Below are 13,642 nucleotides of genomic sequence, written 5' to 3'. Positions count from 1 at the left end.
TCCACGCCGTGCCTCCGCTGGACGATCATTTTTTGCCCGTGTGGCCCTCCCGTCTTGGCCGCTCACAGCTCGATGAGATCGATGCCGCGCCTACCACTATATCCCCTCCCCAACATGCAGTGTGTCCCGGGCCTACCACTCAGCCAAGAAGCCAACAACCACATGAATTGCTGTCTAACCTTTACGCCTATTGTGTTCGCTTCAACATGGCACAAGTGATCCGCAGTCGCCAAGCAACGGTGGGTTGAAATCGATAGCGGCGAACAGTCCCAGCCATTCCTCCCCTTCTCTTTTCCGTTCAGGTTTTAGTCTGGTTGGCACGCTCTTTCGCCCTTGTTTTTGTTTTCCTTTCCATTGGCTTTGGGGTCGTGCACTGGCTGCTTCAACTGCAAACGCGCTCGGTCGTGTCTCCCCTAATAAAAGCTTTCCTCCCAGGCCCGTTATGACCCTGCTTTTCTGGAGCAGAGTAGCAGTAGTGCGGATTCAGTCTTCCCTGTTGCTGCCAGCAAACTGATGCTCTCATCCAGGTCCAAGAAATTACGGCTGATGTTCCTTTCCTTGCCTTGGGACCAATGGCGTTTGGGAGCCTAACACTCCTTGTAATCAAGAGTCGCATAAACTTGTGAGCATTTGTGATCAACCTTCCAGCATTCGATTGACAAATGACAAATAGGATGTTCGGAATGATAGTGCTATCGGGGCTACTTAGCTTTCTTGGTTCTATCATCGACCTTATCAGTCTCGTAGTTCTATCGAACGACGATTTGACCGTCTCAAATCTAGCCTCTGTGACAGCTCGGGAGATGTTGTTCTCAGCCTCCGTCGCACTTCGCTTCCTGTTCTTTTGGGTTCTGGTCGCTCTTCCCGCCCGCGGAGAAGTATGGAGATCCTTTTCTACCACTGGTTGGGCTGAAGGATCGTTCAACCTTTCATCAGACGACATGCATAGCGGCTCCTGGGCACGATGGGGAATGATAGGGCTCTTCATCAAATACTTCATGCTTACTACTGTCGTTACTGTCGGAGTCCTTCAAGTGATATGGAGGGTTGAATTCACGTTCCGGGCTTCGTCAGCCATCACGCCTTTCACTGCGAGTGCAATATTAGAAATTGTGACCACAATTGTGTTGGCACTGAAGTTACTAGGAAATCTCACATTCGTCGCCCCAGAACTCCGAAAAATGAATATTTTGGATCATATCCCCCTCCTTTCTGCAATGGCCATCTCGATAGGGATAGGCATTGGGGGCCTCGTCGTGGGTGTGTATGATTCTATTTGTTTTCCAAATAAATTAGCATTCTTAAGACCCTTCTACAGCTCGCTTCTCCGAATATCCAATCGGAAGGTTTCTGCAAGCGCTCGAACTATACATTCTGACGCTCTATTCCCTCATCATCGCCTTCGACGACGTTGCGAGCAGGAACGGTCCTGCAGGGAATCCCGGTGGAAAGGGTGACTGTCCAGAAGAATGGCTCGGTGCAGTCCAAATCCCTGCCGCTGACGCCCCGCATCCGGACACTATTGGTCGACGTTCTAGGTTCATAAATCCCGAAAGACCTGGGGAGCGCTTGGCATCATGGGTATCTCGTCGGATATCTGGGCGGCTCTACTCGGACATTGCTAGGCGATGGGTCCGCTTAGATGATGCATTGAGACTGAACTCGTCGATAGCAGGGCTAACTGGGCAACCTCCTAGTGAGAAGTCGGAATCTATCATCTCTTACTATTATGAACGCAGAGACGTGGACAAAGCCATTAGTATTGGCCCCAGATATCTATCCAGAACCCCAATGACTGATCCAGAAGAGGGCATCCCTGTGATCCTTCCTGTCCCAGCCTTGGTGCGAGCGGCACCGTATAAAACAGGTTCGTGATATAATTCAAGATCGCGGCCACCGAAACTCATATGACTTCCTCAGAATTTGGTCCTCCACCCAAATACGGACTTCCTGGCCCGACCCAGGCACCCAATGGGGTAGATATCGCGAAACCGCCCCGTGCCCTTCTTGCGACCCAAGACATACATCAGGACATGAAGAATACAACTTCTGACCCTCGTGGGAACGTAGTCCCTCTCATAAGCAACGAGCTGACGCCTGAAGGGACACGTTCTGCCAGCGTGATGAGTTCTGGTGACTCCGCTAGTAGTTCCCTGTCAGCATTGAGGCAATTCCCAGCACCCCCATCATCTTTGACTGCACAGGCCGCTATTGAGACTATTTTACTTCCCCCAGGATCGCTCAATAAGGAAGAAGTTGATGGCCTAGCCTTCGAACTCATCTTGCCCAGAGTCCCCCAAGGCCCGCAGGAAACGTTGTCACCCTCCACCCCTGATGCCATGCGACAAAGTGATGCCTCTCAACCGTGGGGATCATTGTCCCAAATCCTCGAAAAGGAAATTACATCCTTCACCGACAACAGGATTGCAGAGAATCAGAATCCACCGAGTCGCATTGTTTCGCGATACCGAGGCATTTCAGTTCGTTCGGTCCCTCCCAAACAACCCCAACCCCAACCCTCGACTTCCCTTCGTTTCAAAGAGTTCCGTGTGAATAGTAATGGGTCATTCTACAGTGTGCCAAGTTTGAAGAACGACATGTCTTGCCTCGGCCCTTCTCTCCCGAATTCTCCGCGGCCCTTAGGGCTCCCCAATGCGCGCAGGATTCGTAAGTCAAGATACTCGAATGACCGCACGGCGTCTGGATTCCGAAGTCTAAGCATCAGCGGCCCTCTCGTCAACCCGACCGGTGACATGACAAATATGTTCGAAACCCCACGCTGTGTACCTGCAGTACAATCCCAAGATTAGTGATAGCAATTGTCCGAGTCTGTTTCTCCCAGTCATCTTTTCAGTTTGGTTTTCTCTGTGAGAAAATCGAGTCTGCAGCAGCACCTGCCGATGTGAAGCGGCAGTACCCGCTACTCTCCTCGCTTCCGATGTTTCTTTACTTTCAGTTGCGCAGCGCGTTCTTCACTCCCAAAAATCCGTGTACCTTGGTAGATCACAGGGAAGTAACGTAGAATTCAGCAAACGCTTGGGAACAATGGCAACGTTGATGATCCGCAGAAGAGAAACGGTAGGGAAAGGATGAGTGGGATATTATCTTGGCCCTCAAGTAGTGAGGCATCGTAAGTATCCAAATCTACAGGATTGGAGAGTATGCCATCTTCGAACTTGGCTGCACCACATACAGTGCAAACCCAGGAAGCGAGGCGGTCAGAGCCAAGTAAGGAGCGAAAGTGAACCTTTGTGAAAGCTTTTCCAGCCATCGCGTAGCACAAGATTTCCTCCGTTCGTTGTAACGAACTTTGGGGCGGGGGTGAACATGGATCTCAGCCAGACTCGTACCCAGTCGGAGGAGCTCCGTGGACGCGCAAAATAATAGCTCTTTATGTAACAAGATCAGGCGAACCTACGGCTGTGTTCTTTTTTTCAGCTGGACCACCGTTTTCTCGTTCTCTGATTGGATTTAAGGTTTTAGCCTTGACCTCGAGTTATGACGGATCCGAGATGGAATTCAATTGACTTTCATCGGTGTTGGAGAGTCTCCTGTGCGTGTTCAGAACAGATCGGCTTTCTTTCGGCTAAGTGGTATGTTTTGACATCGATTTGTTCACGATGAATGCGGCCAAGTTTTTTACCTTCCATCCAACTACTATTGGATTAGTGACACCCGTGCTCATTGACACTTTGACTGTGTTTTCTTTCATTTGACACGTCACGTAACGACCAGGTTATACCTTGGTCAACACACTTACCCAATGATTGCGGCGACACAACCCCCTGGAATCGTTCAATGTACAGAGTCTCAGCAGGGCATTGAAGCACGTTCTTGCTCTCTCATTGGCTAGCCGGGCACCCAGTGTCATTCCGGTTGTGTTCACTTGTCTCGCATCCGTGGTATATACCTATATCATTCCATGGCTTTAGAGCGCACTTTCAGGGCTTGACATGACCTCACATCAGATGAAAATCTCGCCCCTCAACGACGACTCAGACAGTCGTAAAAAGGTGGGTACATGGGGTTTCTTTTATCATCATGTTTCACACTCCGCGAAACCTTTGAATTGTGCAGTACTCCGGGAGCGTAAAACGTTACGAAGAATGGGCGCGGTTTACAAACAGATGTGGAGTGTGTTCGCCATGTTAGACTCAAGGTAGCAGTGCAGAGTGTACAACATTAGCCATGCTGGGCTTGTCGTCGTCAATCAGGATCGATAGTCGCATCATTGCGATGTCGCACTCTAGACAACAGATCAGGTGAAGAGGTTGAAGCGGCATGTGAAGAAGTGCGCATCGATGAGATAGATGACGCATGTGGGCCGGTCAGGAAACTCAAACACAACCGGAGATGAGATAAGCTAGCTGGCTGGCCCCAAACGGGCGATGACTTAAGTGACCGGACCCCAAATCGGTGATGATCTAAGCAAGCAGAACCAAAATGGGTGAGGAAGAGCCCTAAAGGGGCGATGAGCTAAGCGAGTGCATCCCAAATGGGAGCTGAAGTAAGCGCCTTCATCCAATGAGAGTGTGTGAGACCTCGCTCCAACCAATCGGCGTTCGCGATTCGTGGAGCGTGTCCGCGCTCTTTATATATAGTAGATGTTCTCACGTTCTGTACTCAATACAAAAGGTCACATGCTACGGAGTTAAACACATAGCCGATCACCTACTCCGGAAATTTGGACGCGACACTTCGCTCCTCCGACTGGGGCAAAATGTAGTATGGCTGTGCTCCGGCACTGTCCGGCCTCTGTCTTCCCACGGCAAACAAGCTCGCTTCAAGGCTCTAATCATCACACCCCTCCCCAAGCCATCACAGAAAAAATCCAAAACAAATGTAGTAGTTACCCCCACCCAAAATTAACCCAGCCCAACCCAGCCCAACCCGATTCATCTGTTTCTTGCTCATATGTGCTAAAATTATGTTGGAATCTTGTATTGCGCGCTCAAAATAATATTCTTTTTCACCTCATCGGCCAATTTCTTGGGGTGAGGATACTGTAGTGATCAACACCAGAGCAGTATTGGACTATGATTAGGTAGTTCTACCATGTTTTTCCCTTGACTGGGCTCAATAATGACAAAGTGCTGAGTGCGCGATACAAGATTCCAACATAATTTTAGCACATATGAGCAAGCAACAGATGAATCGGGTTGGGCTGGGTTGGGCTGGGTTAATTTTGGGTGGGGGTAACTACTACATTTGTTTTGGATTTTTTCTGTGATGGCTTGGGGAGGGGTGTGATGATTAGAGCCTTGAAGCGAGCTTGTTTGCCGTGGGAAGACAGAGGCCGGACAGTGCCGGAGCACAGCCATACTACATTTTGCCCCAGTCGGAGGAGCGAAGTGTCGCGTCCAAATTTCCGGAGTAGGTGATCGGCTATGTGTTTAACTCCGTAGCATGTGACCTTTTGTATTGAGTACAGAACGTGAGAATATTACATAAAGAGCTATTATTTTGCGCGTCCACGGAGCTCCTCCGACTGGGTACGAGTCTGGATCTCAGCATGTTGAATTGAATCACAGATCTGCTAAGACAAACGGCAAGTTGAGGTGAGACAGGAGCGACTTTGACGCCCATATATATAACCATGCAATGTGTGATCTTTCAAACTAAAGTCGCATGGAGTGTTGGAAACCATATGGCCAGGGCAAAAGATCAGTGGCCAGGGATTGCAATTTGATTAAGGTGCGATGGTCGATCTAAATGACACGGAAGTCGATGGAAGCGGCTGATTGCAAGCAAATCAAGACGGGACAGACGTTGTAGGAGAAATAATATTCAAAGAATAAAACAATGATCTATCAGAATAGTCAACGAACAGGTGACAAGTTCAGACGTTTAACAGATCTCATGATCTTTATGAGACTGGACAGACATTAGAAGATCATTATAAAATATCTACACCCATGTAGTATGAGATTTAATCTACTACAATCATGCCTAGAACTTGACATAGGTGTAATATTCAAAGAATATATCCCTACAACAAGAAAATAGCACATAGACGGCAGAATAAGAAGGAACATTGGGAAAGAAATGTAAATATCTCGGGAACCAGTAAACTTTTGACTGTAATCTTTTTACCATCTGGAAGGACTGTTTCTTAACTTTATCCACGGTTTTGTTTCATTCTAAAAGCTTCAAAACTGACGGAGATATCGCTCAAACGGCGAAACACCTTATAATTCATATATATTTATTTGCTAATTCTTACAAAAGGTAATGTGACTCAAGGGAAATATATTGGCGCCCGGGAGTCTGGCGGACCGAATACCATATGATAGAGTATTCCCCGGCGCGGGCGGACAGTTTTTGATCGCATCAGAAGAGGAGAAAATGCTAAAAAACCGGATCTTGTATATTTTCCCATGATTCATCAAAACTTTTTGATTTTAAGCCCAAATAAATCGGAACAAAGGAATGATTGATGATCTGGATCTCGGATCATAAGCATGAAGTGATTCAGAAGTCCGCGGATCAGTTAATTAATTGGAAAGGCTCTAGAACATTAGTAATGATGTGGCTTCACAAAAAGGGGTCAATTAGAGAACAGTCTAGAAAGTTCCTTTATAGCCGAGTCATTTCTAAAGATAACCGTTCGTAATTAAGGCGGTGTAGAGCATAGCTTCAGCGCTACAAGATCCCGCTGAGATCGGCCCAAAAGACAAAGAAATGAATTACTTATTGCTGAGTCATGTCCTAAGTCCATTATTAAGCTTACACAGCCCAAGCCCCTATATCATTCTAGAACTATCTATAATACAAATGTAGCACATGTAACTAGTGCGAGGCGTGGGAGTAGAGAGGCCTCTGAAAAGCATAAAAGGCCACCGCTTCTGCCCCCTCTCAAACCTCAGGTAGAAATAAAAGTTTAATTCTCCTCACCAGTGGTTGGTTCGTTTGCTCCAAAAGATAAAAGCAAATATTAGTTGTTAGCTAATATAAAACTAACACGTCACTCTAAGCGTGAGTTAGGGTCAGTTAGACACAGCTGAACAAAAGTGTCATAGTGAGAATTAGTGAGAATTTGGTGGAGGGACTTCTTAATTGAATAATCTCTCAGCAATACTTGGTTATCACACCACAGGAGAAAAGTGAGCGATCCTGAACCTGCTAGATAACTAGCACGCACTCTAAGCGATAGAAAGAGCAGTTTGGTCACTCCTGTATTGAGTAACATTTATTGCGGAATTATTTTATTAGCAGTTTTCCTTCAGTAAATTATCAGGAAAATCACATCCTACTGAAAAGTGGTAAATATAGGTGTAATATTGACTAGAAATCATAGTAAAGTCAATATAGAATTTTATCCGTAGACGATCTATACATCAGGTGAGATCGTTGGGGGGTGTTTATTGTTGTTTAGACAGTGAACAATCATATATTTGGCAACCAAAACACGGTCAGTATGCAAATCAGCACAAACTCTAATATCGTTATTGGACGTAGGAAACTGGTTACATAAGGTGATCCAGCTCCGCTCCTTCAACGTTCAAAGGAGCGCAGGATGCTGAAACAATCGGGATATCTAGACTGGATGTACCAGAAATGGCGTACGCTGCACTGTCATTCTGGCTATGATTACAATCCACAACGCCCAAATTAAGTGGTACATCTGAACATCGTAAGAGGCTGAAGAAAATCAAAATTCATCAAATTGGGAGCTTGCATTTGCGCATGCAGTCAAATAGCAGTTGTATGTTGTACTAGCTTTACGTAGCTCAGGCTCCAGCTAGAGATCTGATAGATTGTAGACACCTATGTCGCATCCGAGTAATACATGAGTTGTAAGATGACTCCAGCTAGCTAGAGTTTTGAGGGAGACGGCTCCCAAAATTTTCTCTCTTTTATACGCAACTTGAGTGGCAAGAATAGAGTTGACATTCTAATAGTATCGCGATATCGTCGTTAAAGGATGTTCAAAAATCCCCGTGGCTGAATGCGTCACTGGTAGGGGTGCCGCGGTTCTCGGAGAACTGGTTCGAACCGGGACCAAACCGTGAACCAAACCAAACTGGAGCCGAACCATGGTTCGGTTCTGATCTGATTCCAATCCGGTTCAGTTCTGGTTCTCTAAGTTGGGAGGGTATCGCGAACCGGTTCGAACTGAACCGAACCACAGAACCATCGAAGGATTGTAGCCTCAACCATGATGTTGAATAAACATAGATATTGCGCATACATTCATCAAGTATTTTGTTCACGGCTTTAGAGATCAAGGTTTTTGTGTTGGATGCATTTGGGGATGGCCGAAAAAAATTGAAAAGGAAAATTGGCTACACACATTTGGAGTCTTGGACACCTGGCACAAATCTGGCAAATTTCAGACAAATCCATGGGGGCCTGAAAGCGAGTTCCATATGGACCAAAAATCTCATTACTTGGTTGGTGGTACAGGCCTGTTTGAACCGTTCCGAACCGAACTGAACCGGGACCGAACCGAACCGTGGCACCCCTAACTCACTGGCGATGGAGGGGAGAAGAGGCGGAAGGGGCACACGAAGCTGGGTTAAACAATAGGGTGAACATTTGGGGAGTCATTGAAGAACCAATATGGGTATCAGTGGAATTGGATCGTGGATGGCAGAAGAACGGTTATACAGCTGAAGTCAAACGTAGTCGGCTCTATTCCAATAGAGGCTGGTTATCTTCCGATGCGTGGGAAAGAGTCCTGCTGCCACAACCCAGGATCTGGATCGAGGTTTGAACGAGTTCAGCATTACTGGTTTGAGGTATCACATTCCTTGGGCATCACCCGCCGACTACGTTGGGCATTCTACACACTTTACACCTGTGAAAATACTAGCGAAGTTTAACTCAGTCTCAAGCTGAATAGCGTGGAGAACTGAGGAAAAAGGAATTGAATAGAAAGAGCGGGTATGTCTGTATAGTCGGTAGCGGATAATTCCGCGATAATAGAAAAGGGAAAAGTATTCATTTACAGGTCAGGTGAAAGTCACCTGGTCAGAAACCTCCAGAACGCGCGCTGCACTCCAACACGCCCACTCAGCGTGCGCCCACTGAAACCAACCCCAATGCATCCCTAAACTTCACAAATTTCTCGGCATTGAGTGGTTTGGTGAAGATGTCTGCAACTTGATCGGTTGTTGGTATGTACTCGATTGCCAATCTTCCATCCTCCAGCTTTTCTCTGATCCAATGGTGTCTAACCTCGATGTGTTTCATCCGTGCGTGGAATATAGGGTTTTCAGCAATCTGGATCGCTGATTGGTTGTCTACCAGGAGATAGAGTGGAGTCTGGATAGGGATGCCAACATCGCCATAGAGATGTTGGAGGAAGACCGCTTCCTTTCCAGCGTGAGTCATTGCCATATACTCTGCTTCTGTGCTTGACAGAGCAATTGTAGGCTGCTTTTTCGAGGCCCAAGATATGGCAGCGCCACAGAAGATATAGCAATAGCCAGACAGGGAGCGCTGGGTGCTGGGATCTCCGGCCCAGTCTGCGTCCGAGTATCCCACCGGGTCTTCGAATTTACTACCATCATACCGGAGCGCGAGGTCTCGGGTTCCGTTGAGATAGCGGTAGACCCTTTTCATTGCAGTAAGGTGGTTTTCTCCAGGAGCTATAGCATGTTGGGCTAATAGACCGACGGCAAAGCAGATGTCCGGGCGCGTACTAATGGCGGCATACATGAGCGACCCAAGCATCGATTGGTAAATCTGAGTGTTAACTTCGGGTGAATCAAGCTTAGGTAACTTGAGGTTTGCAGCCATTGGAGTTGCATAGTGTCGCGTATTCTGTAGGCCAAATCGTTCTAATATCCGTGTCACATATTGGCGCTGACTGATCGTGATTGTTCTAGCAGCTCGGTCACGGGTGATTTCCATCTGGAGGAACCAGTGGACTTCGCCCATGTCTCGCATTTCGTATTTCGTGGTGAGTTGCCTTTTCACTTTCTCAATCGTTGTGTCGCGTCCGAATAATAACAGGTCATCGACATAAACTAGGATAAAATGATCCTGGTCCCTGACGTAGAGGCATGGGTCATATCCAGATTGGTCGAAAGTAATGGAGGTGATGTGGGATTTCAAGGTACGATACCATTCCAGTGCTGCTTGTTTCAGTCCATATAACGCTTTCTTCAGCAGCCATATTTTGTTCGGACTTGTGGGCACGCCAACTGGAGGTCGTAAGTAGATCTCTTCCCTGAGATCACTATTGAGATATGCGGCGACTGCATCCAGTTGATGGATTTCCAAATCACGGGATGCGGCATAAGCGAGACAGGAGAATAGGGTATCGCGACCAAGAGTTGGTGAGTAAGTGTTGAAGTAATCTTCACCATAAACTTCTGTGTATCCTTTTGCCACTACCCTTGCTTTCTTCTTAGTTAGCTCACCCTCAGATCCGACCTTTTCCGCGAATACTAGTCGACTTTCATGGATTCGTGCATCAGGTGGTTTGTCGATTTCAATGAACACTCCGCATCGCTTCAGGTTTTGGTATTCTTCGACAATCGCTTCGAGCCAATCCGAGGCATCTTTTCGTTTCATTGCCTCATGGTAGGATTGGGGTGCTTCTGTTGCAAGTAGCGCCGTCTCGGTATTATTCGTCAGTGTGTGATTGTCATCCACGGTCTCATTTTCGCTTACTGATTCGTTTTTCTCTTCCAGATCTTTGTCCTTGTCGTTCTTTCGTCTCGAATACGAGGTTAAGATCGATTTGGGGTCTTGATCTGGGCGCTTTGGTGGGACTCCTTTGTTCGGGCGAGCAGATCGGCGCGGAACTGTCGGTTCTGGTGGTGTTGGTGTTTCAGTGGGTGTGACTGATTGTTTGAGAGGATTATGGATAGGAGATGGTTCTTGACGATTCCTAGGGGTCGTCTCAGGTGCGTCGTCATCTTTTTCACTGTTTCCGACCTTTAACTCCCCCCCTGAATCGTCGTTCTGACCTTCTCTCCCATTTCCATTAGGGCCATCTTCCTCTTCATCTCCACTATCATCCTCTACCCTTATTCTTTCCTCATCGCCTCCTTCTACTTCGTCAAACGTCACATCGCGCGACTCAATCAATCGGCGCTTCCTTCGATCAAAAATCAAATATGCCTTCTTGTCTTCCGCAAATCCAACATGTATTCCCTCAACTACTCGTTCTCCAAATTTCGATTGGTACTTCTCCAGGATATGCGCAAAGGCTCGACATCCAAATAGTCGGAGAGACACAAGAGTTGGTTTCGCACCGAAGTACGCTTCGAACGGTGTGATATTGTTGGGAATTGCTCGCGTCAAAGTCCGATTCTTGATCCAGGCAGCATGGCGGACTGCCAACGACCAGAAACTCTTTGGGAGTTCTTTCTGTTCAAGGACTTCATTCGCATCGGCAATCATAGAGCGGGCTAGGTTGTTTAGGGTTCGATTAACCCTTTCCGCGACTCCATTTTCTTGCGGTGTGTAGGCATTTGTCACCTCTCGTTTTTGTCATATCCATGCAATCCCGACCTCCGCTCCGGGCTCCCGGAACTCCGAACTCCGACTTCCGGAGCCCTACTTCCCTTCCGTCACCTTCTCCTTGCCGACTCCCAAGAGGTTATCCCACCTCCGGCTCGGACACCACCTTCGGTCCGACTCCGGAACATTCCGGGTCCGACCCCAACCTCGACACCTTCCAGACGAGTACGCAAAACCTATGCTCCCAACTCCGGGCCTCTGCTCCGGTATTCCGTTCACGTCTCGTCTCCGGAACCTCCGGTCTTAGCTCCGACCTCGGACTTTGACCCCACCTCCGCTTATACCCATTGTATTGGTTAGCTCATTCCATTTAATTACCTTTGCCAATATTCCGGAGTTTAACCTCCGAGTTCGGACTTTCCGGACTTACTCCGGACCTTGCAACTATTGCATTGTCCATTTCAATTCCGCTATTCTCCCTCATTCCTATTTGGGCTGCTGCTTCCTTTCTATTCAGTCAGCTAGCCATTCCCGACTCCCATCCTCCTTCCTTCCTTCTTGGGTCTTGGCCCTTCATTCCTCCTTTGGGAAACACCATTGAGTCAAACACTTGACCCTCGGTGTTGTTCCTCTTTCCATCTCCCTTTGTCTCCTTTTGTCCTACCCTTGTTCCTTTTGATTCCGGACCCCTGTTAGAGATGGGCGGAAACAGACGACTCCGGAGTGGAATCGGAGACTTAGCGTGGAGGGACCTTGGCCTCAGCGACTCAAGCGGAGCGCTGTGCCATTGCTGTTTGTCCATTTGGTCCTTAATTTCACAGTAGGTGAGCAGGAAGTCTCTTGGGGGCATTTCAGGTCGATTTTGGACTGAAAACAGACGAGTATGTACAAGCGCCGATATATATAAGGAAGGGGCAAAAGCACAAGGAGAACAAAGGGTGACCGAATCGGAATGAAGACGTCCGAACGGGAACAAAGGGTTAGAGGGAGCGGAGCGGTACCGAAGGTCATAGGGCAAGACCTGTGATACAACCGAAAGGAGGTAGAGTGGGCGAGGCCCAGAGGGGCAGGAGGATGAGGGAAAGTGGGGGTGATGACTAACTGGCTAGAATAGAAAGAAGCAGTAGTCCAAATAGGGATGAGGGGGAATTGCGAGAAATACATTACAAACGGCGAGAGTGCCGGAGGCGGTCTGCGAAGCTCGGGGGTTGCGGAGCTTACGGAGGTTACGGAGGCGGGGTTGGAAGTCCGAGGAATATTGGCAATGGTGTTCACGTAGTATGAGGTCACCAATGCAATGGACTAAGACCGAGGTGGAGTCAAAGTCCGAGGTATGGACTATGATGGAGGCTCGGAGTAAGGTACGAACGGCGTCCGAGTGTGAAGTACGGAGCAGCGGTGGACGGTCGTAACTTGGCGGAAGGGTGGCGGAGGAGTGACGGAAGAAGGAGAGAGGGGACAGGTAAGGAAGAGTAGTCAGGTCCGAAGGTGGATATCGGAACGGACGGAGAAGCGTAGGGGATGACGGGAGGGTGGAGGTGTTGTGAGGGGGGAGCGGAGTTGTAGGAAGGGTGGCGAGTAGGGCGATGTTCGGTCCGAGATGAGTATCGGAACGGATGGAGAAGGGGTCGGAGAGGTAAGAGGAGGGGTGTGTTGCCAAGACCGAAGGTGAGTATCGGAAAGGCAGCGGTAGGTTATGACTCCGGAGGTGAAGAGGGTGGAGGTCCGGAAGTCGGGTCGGGGTCGGGTATGCACGGATATGACAACCCCTCCTTATATACAATGTACCTAGTAACTTGTAAACTCAGTCCGAAATCGACTGGAATTCCCCCCAAGAGACTTTCCCTCTGCTAGATCCGAAATTAGGGACCCCTAGGACAACCAGCAATGGCACAGCGCTCCACCTGAGTCGCTGAGGCCGAGGTCCTTCCATGCTAAGTCTCTGATTCCATTCCGGAGTCGTCCAAATCTCCGCATTCTAACAGTTTTATACCTTCTGATTTCAAATAAGCTTTGAAGGCCTGTGACGTGAATTCTCCACCCCCATCCGAGCGGAAAATTTTCAACTGTTTTCCAGTTTCTTTCTCTGCACGAGCTTTCCAGAACTTGAAAGCGTCAAGTGCTTTGTCCTTCGACACACAAGTCATGATGGTGGTGTATCGGCTGTAATCGTCTGTAAAGGTAATGAAGTAGCGGTGGCCCTCCTTCGTCGGGTGCTCGATGG

At 48.2% G+C, this 13,642-nt stretch overlaps 1 protein-coding gene across 1 annotated transcript; it reads left to right on the top strand.

Moving 5' to 3' along the window:
• Positions 1 to 442: 442 nt before the first annotated feature.
• EI90DRAFT_3125548 (uncharacterized protein) lies at positions 443 to 2,757 on the top strand (the record flags this gene model as incomplete). The annotated part of the gene is made up of 6 exons (XM_039063844.1): positions 443 to 475; positions 528 to 622; positions 674 to 1,260; positions 1,319 to 1,867; positions 1,921 to 2,667; positions 2,726 to 2,757. The coding sequence occupies 6 exons, from the start codon at positions 443 to 445 to the stop codon at positions 2,755 to 2,757; spliced, it is 2,043 nt and encodes a 680-aa protein (XP_038914487.1).
• Positions 2,758 to 13,642: the final 10,885 nt, after the last annotated feature.

This window comes from Cantharellus anzutake (genome assembly GCF_015039405.1).
Source record: "Cantharellus anzutake strain C23 chromosome Unknown EI90scaffold_33, whole genome shotgun sequence".
Classification (NCBI taxonomy): Eukaryota; Fungi; Basidiomycota; class Agaricomycetes; order Cantharellales; family Hydnaceae; genus Cantharellus; species Cantharellus anzutake.
This window is presented reverse-complemented; position numbering and strand designations above follow the sequence as displayed.